The following is a 19,177-nucleotide window of genomic DNA, read 5'->3' as shown; positions in this document are numbered from 1 at the left end:
ATGCTGCTATAAAGACATATGCACATGTATGTTTATGTGGCACTTTTCACAATAGCAAAAACTTGGAACCAACCCAAATGTCCATCAATGATAGACTGGATTAAGAAAATGTGGCACATACACTATGGAATACTATGCAGCCATAAAAAAGGATGAATTCATGTCCTTTGTAGGGACATGGATGAAGCTGGAAATCATCATTTTCAGCAAACTATCTCAAGGACAGAAAACCAAACACCACATGCTCTCACTCATAGGTGGGAATTGAACAATGAGAACCCTTGGACACAGGATGGGAAACATCACACACGGGGGCCTGTCATGGGGTGGGGGTACGGGGGAGGGTAGCATCAGGAGATATACCTAATGTAAATGATGAGTTAACGGGTGCAGCACCCCAACATGGCAGATGTATACATATGTAACAAATCTGCACGTTGTGCACATGTACCCTAGAACTTAAAGTATAATAATAAGAAAAACTTAATCCATTTTAAACAGAGGACAGTATGACATATTCATTCAGTTGACATTTAACAAACCTTACTGAGTAGCTAGTTATGACATGAGAGAATGATAGTGAGGCACTTGGAAGATGAAAGGGCTCTGGAGAAGACAAACCTGGGTTTGAATTTTGGCTCAGTCACATATGTGATCTTACAGAATTGTCTTAGCTTCTCTGTGCTTCAGGTTTCTCTTCTTTGAAATTGGTATAGTATCTGTCTTACAAGGTTATATGGGTGACTGGTACTCTTAAGTACTCACATGTCTGCCCTTGTCTTTTCTTTACACATACTTACATTGCTTAATTCAATGAACATTTAAAAAGTTGGTAGGTAAGGAGAAAAACAAAAAGTTAACTCTTCTTACCTGGAGCCTCTTGTATGCTCCTCACAGTTTTCTTTGAAATCGTTTGGCTTAAATCGGTTTCGGAAGATGGTTCATCCTCTAAAAAACAGGCATAACAAGAGCTAAAATCCAGAATATATGACCTGGGAGATCACGGCACAGATTATGCATTTTTGTAACAATACATAAGCAAAAATGCAAGAAATTCATTTCTTTAGAAACAGGTGGTTAGGTTTACCAAAACTTAGGAATTAAACGGTCAGAACTCCTCTTGGGACAGAATACAACTAATTCATTAGAACATAATAATACTTGCCATTGTTGTTTTACAAAAATGTATTACTTCAGAAAATCAAAAAGATGGGGTAGAGAGTCACAAACGATGTGGAATAATGCAGAAGAGTGAAAATGTTTAGATCCTTAAAGATTTAATAAAATAGGGGTAAATTCTTTACTTGTTAAAAAAATGTTAGCCTATATAACTAACTGCACTAGGCTCTGGGGGACTCAATACAATGTAATATATTTATTGCCTACCTTGTGCAAAGCATTCTTCCAGGTACTGAAAGATACTGAAGTAAACCAAGTACTTAAATTACTATCAAATACATATGATAGGCTCCTTGTCTGCAAAAACTTTGTAATCTTAAAAGAGATAAAACACACACATATATGGGCTAAATTGTCTTGAGTTGCTACACCCAAAAGTAACTGACACAACTGTAACATAAAGTTGCCAAAATCAAGTCTTCAAATCTGTCAGTACCTTCACGAGTCAGCAGGTAAACTTGCAGCCTATCACCGTGCTGTAAGCTGAAAACCCACTCCTCCGCATATCAACAGTCTACCACAAACTATGTCATCCCATTGTGACTCAGGTCTGCTGATTTTTACCTCACAGGTGCCTTACGTGGGACTAACACAAAACTTCATCTGTGACTCACTGTTAGGTCCCAAAATGGGGGGGGGCAGGGTGGGAGAGGATAGGTTAAGGAAACGGATTCACCTATGACTTACCTAACACTATACATTCACTCCATCAGCATTCCTTTTGTCCATTTAGACGAAAACTAATTAATAGTCTTATTTTTCAGGTTGCTTTGTCAGCCTGATTTGCCAGACTACTTGAGGTTACAGTGACGGCCACCAAAGTGGCAGATTTTTGGCAGGGACCACCACACTGAAGAAAGAGCAATCAGCTCAAGTTTATCAGACACTGGGGAACATGAGTTCAGGAAAAATGAGTTACCCCATTTCGGTGTAAGTATTGGGCGAGGTCTCAAATCAATTAACTAAACTCAGCAATCCCTCGAAATGCCCACTCATAAAATTCCTCCTTTCTCTCTCCCCACCTGGGTGGGGAGGGAAAACGACTGAAAGGTTAGATCCTCAGCTGGAGACTCTGGCCTGCGAGTGTTAAAAAAGGAAATGGAAGTGGTTTCCGTAGAAACATCCGCAGGGTAGAAGAAACCAAAATGAAACCGAACCTGGAGTAATTCGCTGTACCCTCGTGAAGGCCTGCAAAAAAAGGCAGCCCTGACTCCCCTAAATTGATGCCCGATGTTAGGCAGAGTGCCCCAGCTCTGCCCGGGTCGCTCCATACGACCATCTTTCCACTCCTTGGGTCGGCGCTTCCTTCCCCGCTGCGGGTCAGGGTGGCCCTTGCACGGCGACACACGTCCAGAGGGGGCTGAGGAGTACCCAGTACCCAATACCAGTACTTAGTACCCAGGCGGGGATGAGCTCCACGGAGGCGCGCGCCCGCCCCCACGCGTTCCCTGGCTCGCGGCTGGGACTGTTACCTCCGCGGTCCTCACCTTCAGAGGAATGACAGTCCCGCAGCCCTCTCCTGGTCGTAACGGGAGACGGCTGTAGCGGAGGCTGCTGTGAGTACTGCTGCTGAAGGCGGGTAGCCCTTCGCGTCTGCATCTCCTCGGCTTCCTGGAGTCGCGGCAGCCTCCGCCGCTGCCTAGACCGAAGGTAGTACGCGCTTTCTCTCACTTCCTCTTTCGCAGAATCGGGCCGGAACTCTTCTAGCCGGGTTCGTTTTCCCACCGGGGACCTTTCTTTGGCCACCAGGGGCTCGAAGTCTCCGTACACTTCTGGCGGCTCCTCCGAAAACCTCACTTCCCGCCGGCCCTGGCGCGACGGAGGAGTTCCGTACGCAGGCGCATCGCTGCTGCCGCCATTTTGAGGGGCGAGCCGGCCCCTTCCTTCTCGGATGGGGGCCCTGGGAGTGACGTACACACCCCATCCTTCCCGCACCGCCTCCGCCCGCCGTCCCTCGCCCGCCATAGTTGTTGACGTAGCTTTAGTCGATCGCGAAGATGGCTTTATGGACCCTAGGTTCTCCTGCCGATGGCGGCGATGGCTTCTCGGGTGTGTTAGCCGGTGGTCGCTGTGGTCAGGGAGGCAGTTGCGAGTCGCTGGGGCCGCCGCCTGCGTCGTCGCTGCTGTGTAGCAAACCTGCCTCTGGGCCCATGGTGTGTCTTGAGGGCTATGGGAGAGGCAGTGCCTGAGCTGGGTCAGCTGCTGTGGGTCGTTCCCGCCTCCTGGCTGGAGGCACCAAAGAGGAGGAGAAGGGGGAGGAGGACGTCTCTGCCTTCGGCCTTAATTAAAGGAGGGGTGGGGGCGACAGAAGGGTGGCAGGGCAAATTGCCGGTCCCAAGTCTAGCCGCTCGTGGCAAGTTTTGCCTGCATATAGGAGACGCCCGTCCTATCTCCCAGTACTAAGTCTGCGGGAAAAGGAGTGAGACGAGGGTGAAGAAGACCAAGTTTCGCTTCTCGGCCCCAGGCTGTTGCGCAGTTTCCCTGGAATCGTTTTCGATCGACTGCTACGTTGAGCATGTCCTTCCCAGTGTCCTTAGCAGGAGTGATGGCCAGAGATAACTTTTGCACATGTCATGTTTTCGTGGCAAAAATTTTAGTTTCAAGTTCCTTATGAAGGCGGTTACCTAGTTTTAAATTTTGTCACCTGTTGAGGTTGTACAAAATCCTGTCTACAGTCATATTCTTTGGATGTATTTTTTTTAACGAAATGTACCCATAGGAAACATAACCTTATTCCTGGTCTATAATATTTCTTGGTTTTATACCAAGCAGCACTGTTCGGAAGACCATGTTAGTGCTACATTGTGCACAGTGAGGAACAAGTTTTTTGATTAAAGACAAGCACTGTGATTTTAAGTTGTGATCCATTATTTTTACTTTTATTCTGGATATGACGTGGTACTCTACATTTGACTTAGAATGCTTTCTGGACTTTCTGGAATAAGCATGGTAAAAGCTAATTGTTTCACCTCCATATACCATGTTTACAGATGTGGCTCATCTGCAAATACCTAACCAAATTTAGACACTCAGAGAAGGTCGATTAAGTTCGTGTAAAGTCTGAATAATTATTGAAAAAAAGCTCAAATCACCTTCAGATATACAACTTCTTGTAGGACTTTGTATGATTGGAGTGAACAGATTTTAAAAATTGTAATTTGGATACCGGTTACAATGAGGGATTCTGAAAAGTTTGAAGGTGTTTGTTTATTCTTGCAAGTAATCACCTTAAAATGCTTCTGAGCAACTCATTTGTTGCTCAGACTTGGCACAAATTTCAACTACTTAGGTCGTAATGTGTACTATGTTTTTAGTTTTTATTTTATTTTATTTTGAGACGGAGTTTGCTCTGTCACCCAGGCTGGAGTGCAGTGGCACGATCTTGGCTCACTGCAAGTTCCCCCTCCAGGGTTCACAACTTTCTCCTGCCTCAGCCTCCCCAGCAGCTGGAACTACAGGCGCCAGCCACCACGTCCGGCTAATTTTTTTGTATTTTTAGTAGAGACGGGGTTTTACCGTGTTAGCCAGGATGGTCTGGATCCCTTGACCTCGTGATTCGGCCGCCTCGGCCTCCCAAAGTGCTGAGATTACAGGCATAAGCCACAGCGCCTGGCAGTGTACTATGTTTTTACTAATATTGTCCATAAATTTGGCCACAGGCAGGAGGAATTAGAGTTTTAGAGTGAGATAGGGTTTGGCCTGTTAGGAGCTTAGTTTACTGTAGCTTTGTATACAATATAGCTTTTAAAAACTGCAGGAAAGTAACTAAAGAGACTTCTTTGTCTCTCTTTCTTTTTCTTCTTTCTTCTTGTCTTTTAAGGAAAAATGAAAAGGGTACTCTCCCTTGTCAGCCTGGATTAGATGGTATATTTCAGAAATTTGCTAGATTTTTCCAACAAAATACTGATAAGTATTGATATGGTAATACGTGGCTTTTATTTATGTTTTAAGTAAGGCTTTCCCTTTAAAGTGGCTATTACATGACTCAGTAACACAATAGTGTAAATTCCTTGATAGATTTAATTATTAAATATAAATTTTACAGTAATATATTGAGTTCCTGTTATGAACATTAAAGTCTCCTTGAAACATTTTACCAAGACAGATGACTATATAGAAACTGGGATACTAGCTTATAAAACTTGGATACAGGCTTGTAAAACTTAGGTTTGAGGGACAAATTAAAAAAGAGAAGAGATTCTACATACTGAACAATCAGAGAAGATGAGAGGTTCTACATATTATTGAATAATCAGAATATGCATATTTTGTAATTAAAACTGCTTGTAAAGGCTTAGGAATGGCCTTTCAACTAAATTAATGAGACACTGTAAAATTAGAGGCATGGTAACTTTAATGCTAACATACATACATACATATATATATGTATGCATAGGATTTTCCCTCCCTTGTCTAGGTTGTAAGCATACAGAAACCTACCTCTACTGTGACTGCCTCCTTCACCTAGAAACCTTACAGATACCAAACTTACTAACTCTGAGGCAAAGCTAAACTGTTATAAAACTAGATACTCTGCTGTAGCTATTATCCAGACTATAAGAGTTGCCCAAAAGAGGTGACATTACAGTGACAGTAGACTCATAGCCAATATTATAAGGGATGCGCTGGGCCACTAAAAAAGGAGGCCTCGGCTCTGAATGTTAAAGTTACTTTGGGAATTTGAGAAATCTGGAGGAATTCAGTGACTCAAAAAAGAAGACCAGTAAGAAAAGAAATGTTAGGCCGGGTGCGGTGGCTCAAGCCTCTAATCCCAGCACTTTGAGAGGCAGAGACAGGCGGATCACGAGGTCAGGAGATCGAGACCATCCTGGCTAACACGGTGAAACCCCGTCTCTACTACAAAAATACAAAAAAACTAGCGGGGCGAGGTGGCGGGCACCTGTAGTCCCAGCTACTGAGGAGGCTGAGGCAGGAGAATGGCGTAAACCCAGGACTGCGGAGCTTGCAGTGAGCCGAGATCCGGCCACTGCACTCCAGCCTGGGCGACAGAGGGAGACTCCGTCTCAAAAAGAAAAGAAAAGATTAAAACAAAGAATACACTAAATAATTCATTTACTTATCAAACATGTGTTTTGTGCCAGCAATGAGATAAAGATTGCTTTACCTTTAGGGAATTTGGCATTTATTGGGAAAGACAAACACGAAAAATTACAATTCAGATTAAATGACTGGCATTAATTCACACACTTAACTATTAGGGCTAGGTCTGGAAATCCCGTGCTCTTGAGACTGGGTTCCTAAATCAGTTATTTTGTTTCATTTTTAATTAATTTATTTAGAGACAGAGTCTCGCTCTTTCGCCTAGGCTGGAGTGCAGTGGCGCGATCTCAGCTCACTGCAGCTTCCCGCCACCCTGGGTTCAAGTGATCTCCTGCCTCAGCTTCCCGAGTAGCTGGGATTACAGGTGCCTGTCACCACGCCCAGCTAATTTGTGTATTTTTAGTAGAGACGGAGTTTTGCCATGTTGTCAAGGCTGGTATTGAACTCCTGACCTCAGGTGATCCACCCGCCTTGGTCTCCCAAAGTGCTGGGATTACAGGCATGAGCCACCACGCCTGGCCAAAATAAATTATTTTAAATGAAACATTTTAGAACAACAAATTTTGTACAGGAACTTTTTGCTTAGGGTAAGCAGAAATTCATTTATTTAAAGAGAAATCATCTATCTGTTGTGACTTAGTAGTAGAAGTGACTAAGTAATTTTAATTAAAATTAAAACACTTAATTTTAATAAGGAAAAGATGATTAAAATATTAAACAGGAGGAAGTTAATTAAAGATATAGTAGCTGACTCCATTTATTCCCCAGGCTTACAAATGATAGAAAAAATATTTTAATGACTTAATACAAATGAAAATAGCTGGAAATGTTATACTGAAATTAAACACAATGAAGTGAATGGAATATAGTATTCTACTTTTTGTTGAATTAGGAATTGCAGTTAATTATTAAACACCATCCAAGAGTGTTACCATATCCTGTCACTTCTGCCAAAAGAGGATGGTTGAGAAGTGAAGGCACCAAAAATCACATTAAATGAGGAATTATTAATTCAATAAATACCTGAGCTACTATGTAGTAGGCAGTCCCTGTTCTCTGTGCTGGGGATACAGCAGTGAACAAAATAGATTTAAAAAAAATGTTTCCTGCCTTCTTGGAGATTATATTCTATGGGAGGAGTCAGGCAAAAATCAAAATAAGTAAAATAGTGTGTTGGTCAGGACTGTTACGGAAAAAACTGAGGAAAGGGGAAGGGAGTTTTACATGAGTAGATTTCTTCTTGAAATTGGTTTAGATTTGTCTTGAATTGGTGTAGTTTAAGAACAGGAATTTTAGACTTACTCGATTTTGCCCCCAACAAATTGTATGTTCTTGGGTAAATTGCTCGCCATCTCTTAATTTTCACATTTAAAAAATTAATAGATCAAAACAATAGCTATTTTTTTTGCCACTACTGTCATTTAGCAGACATACTACATATGTCATCTAATTTACTCATAACAATCTTATAAGGTAAGTAACGTTGTCCCCATTTGACACACGAGCAAACTGAGGTTTAGATTAGGCAATTCGTTTGAATACATGCTCCTCTTAATGGCACAGAGGGTGTGTTCCAGGACTTGGTGCTTGCCATTATCATTTGGTACTGCTTCTCACTGTGTTGGTCCTATGAGTTTCTTCAGTCTATGAATGTCAGATCATATGGGTCAGGGTGGTCGACGTCTTACAGAGATGCCTGTAATCCTGTCAGATAGCGTGAGAACTTGGGGACCTCCGCGGTTTGGTCGCGCATTTACCACGCCTGTCGCTGGATCAGACGACCTGGCAGTAGAGGGTGGAGGATGGAGGAGAAGGCAGAAGGCAGGGCGCGGAGACTACTAGTCCCAGCATTCCACAGGCGCCTTCCGGCGGAAAATGTTTGTCATATGGGCGGGGACCCTGGGCGACATTCGGGCCGCGGCGGCCGCTGGGTGCAGCCGAGCGGTGTGGAGCGGAAAGACCACTCGAAGGGCTCTGCTGATACTAACAGTTCTACGATTTAAAACCCCGCCAGAATTTGTAAGTAAGCAAAATGACTATGCAAGTTTTCCATGTTTTAGTATTGGAATTGATGTCTTGAATTTTTCAAAAGGACTTCCAGAAGCGTTCCCTCCCCACCCCCACCTCCCTACCGCACAAATGATATTTTAATTTTTATTGTTTTTGAGACAGGTACTTGTTCTGTCACTCAGGCTAGAGTACAGTGGCGTGATTATAGCTCACCACAGCCTCATACTACAGGCCGGCACCACCTTGCCCCACTAATAACTTTATTTTTTATTTTTGTAGAGACAGGGTCTCACTGTATTGTCCAGGCGGGTCTCGAACTCCTGGCTTCAAGCGATCCTCCCGCCTCAGCCTCCCAAAGTGCTGGGATTACAGGCGTGAGCCACCACATCTGGCCTCACTCAAACAGTAAACGAGGTAGGTTGGGGGTATATTTTTGTTTTGGGATAAAAAGAAACTGAATCTTATAAATATTAAACGGGGTAAGATGTGAGTAAATTTTGGGGTTTAGACTTTAATATGAGAAGCAGAATTATTTTAGGGTTTGAAATGTAAGTGGGAAATTTGCCTACTAGTGTAGGTGGCGATTACTCCATGCCCAGCATGCCTAGGATCTTAACATTCTTAATCTTAATCCTGAAAAGATAGTACTTAAAAAAAAAAATGGTGCTAAAAAGGGCAAAGTTGAAGTTTTAGTAAGACTTCCTACCATTTTGCTTACATATTATATATGTACTATCCTCCCAATTGTGTTTAATACCTGATGAAAAAGTTTGTGACTTTTCCTTCTTTTAACAAAGTTCATAGTACTCTCTACTTTATGAGTAATGCTTAATTATCAGACTTTATACTGTTACACAGATCCAGAAATGAGTTACATAGATTAAACATACTGATTTTGTTTTACCTGTCTTTAGGTTTTAAAACATTTTATTTTGGATCTGTATGAGAGATCCTTTCTTTAAGCTGTGGCAGTTATCTATGTTTTTTGAGCTTTATTTTTTGAGCACAAGGTGAGTATATAAAGGGCCAGTGGAAACATTTAATAAAAAAAGGAACTTCGTGGTAGAGTAACTACAGATGTTCTTGGAAGCCTTTGTGTGGATTAGAACAGTTTGAAAAACTAACATTTGCTATGAAAATTGAGTGCCTGTCTTCAATAATGTTTATTATGCTGAATGTGCAGTCCACAACTTGATTACCTGTTTTTCTGCAGGTTTGTTACGCAACCTTTCATGACTCATTTAAGAACTATTTTATCTAGTTTCTTTCCTAATGTAGAGGTAATGCTAGCTTGAGAGCTTCAATAATTCACAAGTAAATTAACTTCAGAATGTAGCTAATTATTTGAGGATTATTGGGTGTTTTAACAATGCATTATATCTTGTATATAACTTATTTTTGCCTAAGAAGTCATTTCTGTGTTCCATTCGTTTCCATGGAACACAGAAGTCAAAACTCTATTCCAGGAAAGTCCACACTTCTTTGAAATGCCACTTGAATTTCCTGAAGGAAAGTTTGCTTCAAGAAGCCTTGTCTGCTTTATCACTTTGAGGTTGTTCACTAAGTTAACTGCGAAGGCCCATAAACCTGGAGATTTGACAACCTCCCAAAAAATTTGAAGAATGAAGAATTGGCTATTTTATTTGCCGTTTAGAATTTTAATTGTGTTAAAATTTCATTATATTTCTACATCATATGAACTACTGGATTAAACTGTGTCCCACAAGAAGGAATTCGTAGGGCGATCATACATTATCATAAATTTTGCACAGAAATCAAACATTTGGGAATAAGGAAGGGTGTCCCTAACGTTGGTAATGAGCATAGACTTTGGAGTCATAGCTGGGTTTGAATTCCTATTTTGTCACTATGTGGGCTGTTTTCCTCTTTACTAGTATTTAAAGGAGCTGGCATGTTTTTTTTTTTTTTTTTGGTGCCATGACTCAGTTATGAACTGTGCACATAATTTTGGTAATCAAAATTTCTGGGAAGAAAATTCACCTATAATTCCACTACCTCAACAAATCAAATTGTTTGGTTTTTAGGGATTTTCCTTCAGCCCTTGACCATGAGTATATATCATGTAAATGTAATGACATTTTTGGAAAAGGTCAAATTTTAAAACATTGGTTTCTTCTGGGGTTTTGTTTTAATTAAATGAAGCTGTTTGGTTTTGCCTTTAGTAGTTCAAATAATAACAATTTACAGTTTTTGAGGACTTCTTTTGTGCCCCTGTGGTTGTCAGTATTGCACATTATCTCATTTAATCTTCACATTGCCTCTTTCATCTAAATACTGTTATTCCATTTTGTAATTAAGAAAACCAAGGAAAAAGTTAGCCAGGGGCTGGGCACAGTGGCTCACGCCTATAGTCCCAGCATTTTGGGAGGCCAAGGTGGGTGGATCACTTGAGGTCAGGAGTTTGAGACCAGCCTGGCCAACATAGTAAAACCCCATCTCTACTAAAAATACAAAGAAATTAGCTGGGTATGGTGGCAGACACCTGTAATCCCAGCTTCTCGGGAGGCTCAAGGCGGGAGAATCGTTTGACCCTGGGAGGTGGAGGTTACTGTGAGCTGAGATCGCGCCATTGCACTCCAGCCTGGGGGACAGAGTGAGACTCCGTCTCAAAAACAAAACAAAAAACAAAGAAAACCAAGGGCAGAGAGAGAGAAAGAGAAACACCAAGTCAGAAGCTGGAGCAGTCATTCAGGCCTAGGCAGTCTGACCTTAGAGAATAATGCTATATTGGGTTTTATGTTTGGTAGATTTGCTTTATGGATGTTAGGTCTTATTTGTAGATAGGAGTTGATCCTGGAGGCTGACTTACAACTTTCTTTGTATGAAAGTAACATTATTTACAGTTTTTTGTTTGTTTCTTTTTTGAGACAGGATCTCTCTTATTCAGGCTGGAGTGCAGTGGCACAATCACAGCTCACTGCATCCTTGACCTCCCAGTCTCAAGTAATCCTCCCACCTCAGCCTTCCAAGTAGCTGAGACTACAGGCACAGACCACCATACCTGACTAATTTTTGTATTTTTTGTATAGACAAGGTCTTGATATGTTGTCTAGGCTGGTCTTTGAACCCTTGGGCTCAAGCAGTCTTCTCCTGCCTGAACCTCCTGGGATTATAGGCATAAGCCACCATACCTGACTACAGTATTTTTTTAAAGTACTGTATATAACTATTTTTTTCTTTTCTTTTCTTTTCTTTCTTTTTTTTTTTTTTTTTTGGAGACAAGGGCTTGCTCTGTTGCCCAGGCTGGAGTATAGTGGCACTATCATGGCTTACTGCAAACTTGAACTCCTTAGCTCAAATGATCCTCCCACCTCAGTCTCCCAAGTAACTGAGACTATAGGCACACACTGCCACACCCAGCTATGTTTTGTATTTTTGTAGAGATAGGGTCTCACTGTGTTGACCAGGCTGGTCTCGAACTCCCGGCCTGACATGATTCTCTCACCTTGGCTCCCAGAAGGCTGGGATTAAAGGCATGAGCCACTGCGCCTCCTGCCCCTACCCCCCTTTATAACTACTTTGACCACTAGATTTTTAACAAATGTTGTAGGAAAATAAGATAAGGGAAATGTTTAGTTCCTTAACAGATGAGGCCATTCACCTATAGTTTTATTAGTTGTAGTAAAAATATAATTTATATACAAGGCAAATTATTAGGTTTAAGTTTTCCTTTTTTTTTTGAGATGGAGTCTCGTTCTGTCGCCCAGGCTGGAGTGCAGTGGCATGATCTCGGCTCACTGCAAGCTCTGCCTCCCAAGTTCATGCCATTCTCCTGCCTCAGCCTCCCGAGTAGGTGGGACTACAGGCATCTGCCACCATGCCTGGCTAATTTTTTGGTATTTTTAGTAGAGATGGGGTTTCACCGTATTAGCCAGGATGGTCTCGATCTCCTGACCTCATGATATGCCCCTCTTGGCCTCCCAAAGTGCTGGGATTACAGGCGTGAGCCACCACGCCCGGCAAGCTTTCCTTTTTTAAAATTAAAAGTATAAGATTTATAATGAAGGAAAACTAACTTTAAAGCAATGCTCCTTAAACTTTGTAGTGAACACCAGAGTCATCTGGCAAATCTGTTAAAACATAAACTCCTGCCAGAGGCTCTCAGAGATTCTGGTCTAGTGGGTCTAGGTTGGGGCCTGAATTTGTTCTTTTAGCAAGCTCCTAGGTAATGCTAATGATTCCTGGCTAATGAGTTGAATATAGTAAGGAAACAAACACACTTGTTGTACATATTGTTGGCTTGATAGTTATACCCCAGTAGCACTGAGCATTCAGATCTTGGTTTGTAAAGGCACTAGGACTTTTTAGAGAAGTGGCTGATTTCAGTGCGGAGGCGGAGAAAATACAAGATAAGCCTGAAACATCCTGTGGTGCTTGAAAGTAAGGAAATGCCAGAAAAAGGGACCTTGTCAAAAGGAGCCAACTTGAAGGAGTTCCTGGTATCCAGGTTGGAACAATTTGAGCAGTAAAATGAATAATGATAGTATTGGACTTTAACCCATAAAATAAAATGAGTTCATACTGATATTGCTGAATAAATAAGTAGGGGAGAAGGGACAACTCTTTCTAACAGAAGAATTCCGATTAGTAAACATTGAAGGAAAGAAGGAAATACAAAACCACCATTAGGGAAACAGTACCGTAGTCGTCGTTGCAGACAAAATCCAGTTAGAGGACAATCAGAATATTTACATAGTCTCAAAGTATCTCTCCCAGGATAATTATTAACTACAAAGAAAAAATAGTAATCTGACAGTGGAGATACTATGCTAAAAAAGTGATTAAGGTTAACATCACCAGTAATAAGACAAGGACATCATGAACCCAAAGATATGCAGTGAGAAGGACACAGTGGCATTTCTGTGGTGTTTGTTATTGCCAAAAATGCGTACTCTTTTTATCTTTCCAATCATGATAAAATATTATAAAAATCTAAACTGAGGAACATTCTACAAAATAACTGGCCAGGCCAGGTGCTGAGGCTCATGCCTGTAATCCCAGCACTTTGGGAAGCCAAGGCAAGAGGATCACTTGAGCCCAGGAGTTCGAGACCAGCCTAGGGAACGTAGCAAGACCACATCTTTATTTTAAAAAATTAAAAACAAAAAACACTAAACCCAAAATAACTGATGAGTATTATTCAAAAGTGTGAAGGTCACAAAGAAGAAAAGGCCACAAATGACAGGTAAACACTGAGGAACTGTCATAGACTGAAGACTAAGGAAAAATAACAACTAAAAGAAATGGTGAAATTTGAACGTAGCCTCTGGTTTAGTTAATTGAATTGTATCAATGTTGATTTCTTGTTTTTGATAACTATAATTATATAAGATGCTAGATGAAGGATATAACGGAGCTCTGTGCTATTTTTGCAACTTTTCTGTAAGTCTAAAATTAGTTCAAAATAAAAAGTTTAATAAAAATATGTTGACTTGAAGTAGATACTAAAAGTGATTAGGGAAGTTGAACTAAACCTGGCAGCCAGTCGTGCCACCCACTATCGGAAATCTTAGCAAACTCTTAGATCCTTCATGCATAGCTTAATAACTCTACATGGTCAACTGAAACTAGAGAGACAAGTCAAAGGAGTTGGGAGGGAGTAGGAAGAAGGGTAAGTAGGAAAGGAAGACTTTCTGTACTCAGAAAATATCTACAGAATTTGAACTTCGCCAGGCATTCAGTTCCTGTGTGAAAAACAGTTGCCTAGGGAGGTAGAGTGCTTTTTGTTCCTAGGCTAGTACTTTTTCAAACTCCCTTTCAAAAATCTAAAATAAGTCATCAGTTAGTGAAAATACAGAGAAACAAACATTTGTGAAAATAATAATACTGGGATACTATTGACAGTGGATATGGTACAGAGGAATGGGCAAGACTTAGAAATTTAGTTTTAGACAAACAATAAATAGCTAGCACAGGTTATAGAAATACCTAAGCTTGGCACCAGATCTGACTGTTGAAAGTTGTGTATTAGCCTTAAAGGTTTGGCTGCTGGTGTTTTGAAGTGAAATTGTAGACAGAATTTGGACCATGGACTTTTGGAGCATTAGAGCAACGTAGACAGAAATGTACCAGTAAATTTCTAAACCAGTTGTTCTCCTTTATGGCCATCCCCCTCAAAAAGTATGCTAGCAATGCATACACACCTGTTTTGCTTGTCAGTTCCTGGGGCAAGAGAGAGGAGAACATTCTGCAGCTATTTTCTAATCTTGGATCATATTTTTTATTTGGCTGATCTGTTCTAAAGAGGGAACAGTGTGTGTACTACATAGTACTGAAGATTGTCATCCATATGCCTTCTCTCAGTGATCTCAAGATTGCCAAATTCCAAGTAGTTTCTCACAAAACAAGTTAACTTTTTTCCAGGAGCATTTTATTTTCAACACAAAATTATTTTAGATTATATGAATTCAAAAAGAAGAATGATTCCTTTTTTCATACTTCTTAATCTCTCATTATCTAAATTCAGAAGGTAGTTGTGAAATAGGAAACAAGATTTCACTTTGTGTATGAAACTTATTGGAGAAACCATCTCATACAAAAAAAGTTATGATTATTGATTAGCCTTGACTATAGTACCCCCTAGAAGAAAATATTTAAAATGGGAATTCAAGAGAGTTTAAAGCATTTTTACTTTTTCTATGTGCCTATCTTGATTTTATATATCATACGAGGAATTGATTGAGGCTAAAGTCTAAGGGATAAATTGCCTGGAAAGCCAATCCTGATTCAGTCTGAAACTTAATTATTATGCTACGACAAAAAAGAATAAGGGAATTTTTATCTATTGAAGGCAGATTTGAACTTACTAACATACATTCAGGAAATAGCAAAGAACAAGGTAGACTATTTAGAGAAGTTGATTAAAAAGTTGCCGTGGTTAGTTGATGTAAATTTCAGTGGATTAAACAGAACTACATTTTCTGTTTCAGTGTGAAAGTACTATTTTATTTTCTAAATTTTCTTTTAATAACATTTCAGGAAGGATCTTAAACTTATTTTTGTTCACATACACAAAACCCCTGATTTGTATTTTCTTTTTTATAGCATTTGTGCAGCAGAGAAGCTCCTCAAATTTTGTTTTTTTGCCCACTGTTTTTAGTGAAGGAGGTTTGAAAATACAGGCATCCCACCTTCTGCTGTGGGCCTCCCTAAGTTTCCAGTGATCTCTACGGGGGATCTTTTTTTTATCCCTCTAAGAGCCCTTAGTCTTCACCTAAATCAGTGATTCCAGTCTGGATTCCCTAGACATCTAGAAGTCCTGAATGATTGTTCTTTCTGTATCCATAGTACTTGGCATTGGGCCTAGCACATGGTGCGCTCCTCAAATAACAAACAATTTATGTTTAACAATCATAGACTAATGGTAGTTCTCAAGGTATTGTCAGCATTTTAAAAAACCTAATGATAGTCATATACTTACCTTAAATCAGCTGCTTTGGACTTAAGCTAATGGAATTGAGAAAGGAAGCCAGTTTTAGGATATCCAGATCTTTCCAACTCTATGTTATAGGGATGTAATGTATTTTGTCTAATTTAAAATGTTGGAAGTTTTTAAACCAAGACAGGTAGCATTAGTTTTTTGTTTTATTAGAAATTCTGTTTGGCATATCTACTTATCTGATTACTAAAAATTAGAAAACGAAATTATTACAAGACTGTAGATTGTTTGGACATCTTTCCAAAATGGGGGAGGAGGGGTGGGGTTGGAAAAAAGTTACCTTTGATAGCAAAATGGTTAGGAACCATAGTGCCTAATGGTCCTGAATCATTTCAGATTCCTCTGGGAGTTTAAAAGGATGTACCATCTTTTTGGAAAAAAAATGCACATATGTATTAAAGATTTATTTATTTATTTATTTTCTGAGATGGAGTCTTGCTCTGTCGCCCAGGCTGGAGTGCAGTGGTGTGATCTCGGCTCACCACAAGCTCCACCTCCTGGGTTCACGCCATTCTCCTGCCTTAGCCTCCTGAATAACTGGGACTACAGGCACCTGCCACCACAGCTGGCTAATTTTTTGTATTTTTAGTAGAGATAGGGTTTCACCATGTGTTAGCCAGGATGGTCTCCATCTCCTGATCTCGTGATCCACCCGCCTCGGCCACCCAAAGTGCTGGGATTACAGGCATAAGCCACTGCGCCCAGCCGTAAAGATTTTTATATGTAATTCCAGAGGATTCAGGACTCCTGGAAGTTTATCCTGTATTTTTTGGTGTGGAAGTGAAAAATTATGAGAGGTGATTTCTCCCACCACCAATATTTTAGTGGAAGAGTATCCTTTGGCTTTGTGAGCAGATTAAATGAGTTAATACGAATAAAGTGTTTAGAACAGAAAATAGCACTCCATAAGTGTTAGCTACTAAATGTTATTATCTAATAGACAGAGGGTTACTGTATACTGTTTATCCTGCCGAATAAAGTTTTCTGAGTTGTATATTGCTTGGAGGAACTGTGCCTTTTTCTAATTTATATAAAGGCGTCATGTGAAATAGCAGCTTCCCTACGCACAAATTCATGCCTTCAGAGAGTATGCTAAGATAAACCCTCTTTTGTACAATCATTAGGTAGGCTTCTTTTTACCTTATTTCTATGAAGAGATGGCTTAAAATTTTGTGAGGAAACCAAAGATCTGTATCCTTCTATTTCACTCTTCTTTATCCCAATGTAAGTTGCCTGCTTTGCCTCTGAGCAGATTAACTGCTACTGGTCTTCTTGTCCACAGTGTGAAAGTTTGGTTTTGCTTATTAACCTCTTTCTCTTTTTAAACATTATAAAATATTGAATAGAGATGCTGTAAGCTATTAGGATTTATGATACAGTGGGTATTCTTGTACTTTCACCCAGTTAAAGAAAACAAAATTACAGTTATCTTTGAAATTCTTTGAATGCCCTTCATCTCCCACCCTTCCCTCTCCCATCAGAGGTAGTAATTATCCTCAGGTTTGAACTTACACTTCTTTTTTGTTTTTAAAGCTTTATTGCAGCTGGGCGCAGTGGCTTACGCCTGTAATCCCAGCACTTTGGGAGGCTGAGGCGGGCGGATCACCTGAGGTCAGGAGTTCGAGACCAGCCTGACCAACATGGAGAAACCCCGTCTCTACTAAAAATACACAGTTGGGCCGGGCATGGTGGCTCATGCCTATAATCCCAGCACTTTGGGAGTCTGAGGCGGGCAGATCACCTGAGGTTGGGAGCTCGAGACCAGCCTCACCAACATGGAGAAACCCCGTCTCTACTAAAAATACAAAATTAGCTGGGCATGATGGTGCATGCCTGTCATCCCAGCTACTCAGGAGGCAGAGGTTACGGTGAGCGAAGATTGCGCCATTGCACTCCAGCCTAAGCAACAAGAGCAAAACTCCTTATCAAAAAAAGAAAAAAGCTTTATTGCATATTTCTCCCTAAACAATACATTAATTTTATATCCTTTTGAAACTTTATGTAAGTGGAAAGTTTATATAAGAATGTGTGCATGTATTTATTTTTTTCCTTGTGCTACTTACATTTTTTTTAAGCTCAACATTCTTGAGTTTCATCTATGTTTATAATGACAGTATCCTATTGTACAGCAGTACCTCAATTTATTCATTCTCCTGTTGTTTGTGGCCATTGTGGGTGTTATTTTGCTGTTACACAGTGCTACCATGAATATTTTTATTCATGTTTTTAAATGTACAGGTACAATTTCTCTAGGGTATGTGCCTAAGAGTGGAATTGCCGAGTTATAGGAAATGCACATCTTCAGCTTTACTAGGTAATGCCAGTTCCAAAAGTGATTGTACGGATTTGTAGTCCTGTCATTAGAATATAAGAATTCAAGTTACATTTCATTTTTGTCATTTATTCATTCCAGAAATATTTATAGGACACTATAGCAGTAAATAAAAAGGTAAAATGCCCTGCTCTCAGGGAGTTTATATTTTAGTGGAGAAAAATAGCCAAAATAAGTAATGTAGCAAAATGGTACCTGTTTTATGTGAAAAAAAAATAAAGCAAGCATAGTACTTGTTATTACATTGCTGATAGAGCCATATGTGGGGGGATTGGAGGCTAAGAGGATGGGATATAACCAAGAAGTCCTGTGTTTCAGGTGGTGATTGACATGAACAGAGATGCAGGTCTGAGATTGATCCTGATGCTTTCAAGCAGATAATGGTAGTGAAGCTGTGAGTGTTGGGGTGGGGATGGGGGTTAGGAATCTTGCCAGGAGCATTTTCCCAGGCCCCTCTCTTCACTTCTACTCATCCAGTAGCTCTAAGGCTGAAGAATGAGTGAAGAAGCTGGTACTGGGTGGTATTATTCTGAGCATTTGGAGTTCTGGGACCCCCTGTTGGCTCTTACCTACGGAGGTTTAAAGGACCAGGAGAGGAGGGAAGACTTGTCTGGAACATACGGAACGGTGGAGTTCTCTTGATACAGGAATACTTGGAATTCTAGTGCTTGTTTGATTACTGAAGTTGGAAAACTGAAGGTTGGTTAATGGATGGAATTATTCTGAGCACTTGGAGCTTTAGGGCTTTCTCTTGACTCTTAGTGGAGTCCTCTGGGAGGAGTGGTTTTTCCGGTAGTATGTGGAACCCCCTTTGTCAAACTTGTTAGTTTTTGTAGTGTGGTAGATGTGAAATAGTATCTTACTGATACTACAGTGGTATCTTGTTGGATTTACTTGATTTCACTCTAAAAATCCAAAATCTGGTCAATTAAATGTCAGACTTTTTATTTTTTATCTTATGTGTTTATTGGGCTCCACCAGTCATCTCTCTGTACCATGACTAGAGACCCAAGATTTAATTCAGTAGCCGAAGCTTTTACTCTGGTAGCTCTTGTTAACAGACCCTCACGGAAATCTATTATGCCCTGTGCTATCATTACCAAGTATGTAGTCATTGAGTTGGAAACCCAACCTTT

At 40.4% G+C, this 19,177-nt stretch overlaps 2 protein-coding genes across 3 annotated transcripts in view; one reads left to right on the top strand and one right to left on the bottom strand.

Annotated features, from left to right (window-relative positions):
- TOR1AIP1 (torsin A interacting protein 1) overlaps positions 1-3,606 on the bottom strand; it is a 39,986-nt gene extending 36,380 nt beyond the window's left edge. Inside the window, exons 1-2 of the mRNA XM_011951134.1 lie at positions 2,667-3,606; positions 871-948 (exon numbers count right to left, since the gene is read on the bottom strand). Of these exons, the coding sequence (XP_011806524.1) occupies positions 871-948; positions 2,667-3,144 (556 nt within the window). The 5' untranslated portion in view covers positions 3,145-3,606. The remainder of the gene's footprint in view (positions 1-870; positions 949-2,666) is intronic.
- Positions 3,607-8,145: 4,539 nt separating this feature from the next.
- TOR1AIP2 (torsin A interacting protein 2) overlaps positions 8,146-19,177 on the top strand; it is a 35,923-nt gene continuing 24,891 nt past the window's right edge. Inside the window, exons 1-2 of one of the 2 annotated variants that reach the window (XM_011951132.1) lie at positions 8,146-8,259; positions 8,530-8,664. The gene's annotated coding sequence lies outside the window, so the exon portion shown is untranslated. The remainder of the gene's footprint in view (positions 8,260-8,529; positions 8,665-19,177) is intronic. The other variant, XM_011951133.1, reaches the window with a different exon arrangement.

This window comes from Colobus angolensis, unplaced genomic scaffold (genome assembly GCF_000951035.1).
Source record: "Colobus angolensis palliatus isolate OR3802 unplaced genomic scaffold, Cang.pa_1.0 Scaffold315, whole genome shotgun sequence".
NCBI lineage: Eukaryota > Metazoa > Chordata > Mammalia > Primates > Cercopithecidae > Colobus > Colobus angolensis.
This window is presented reverse-complemented; position numbering and strand designations above follow the sequence as displayed.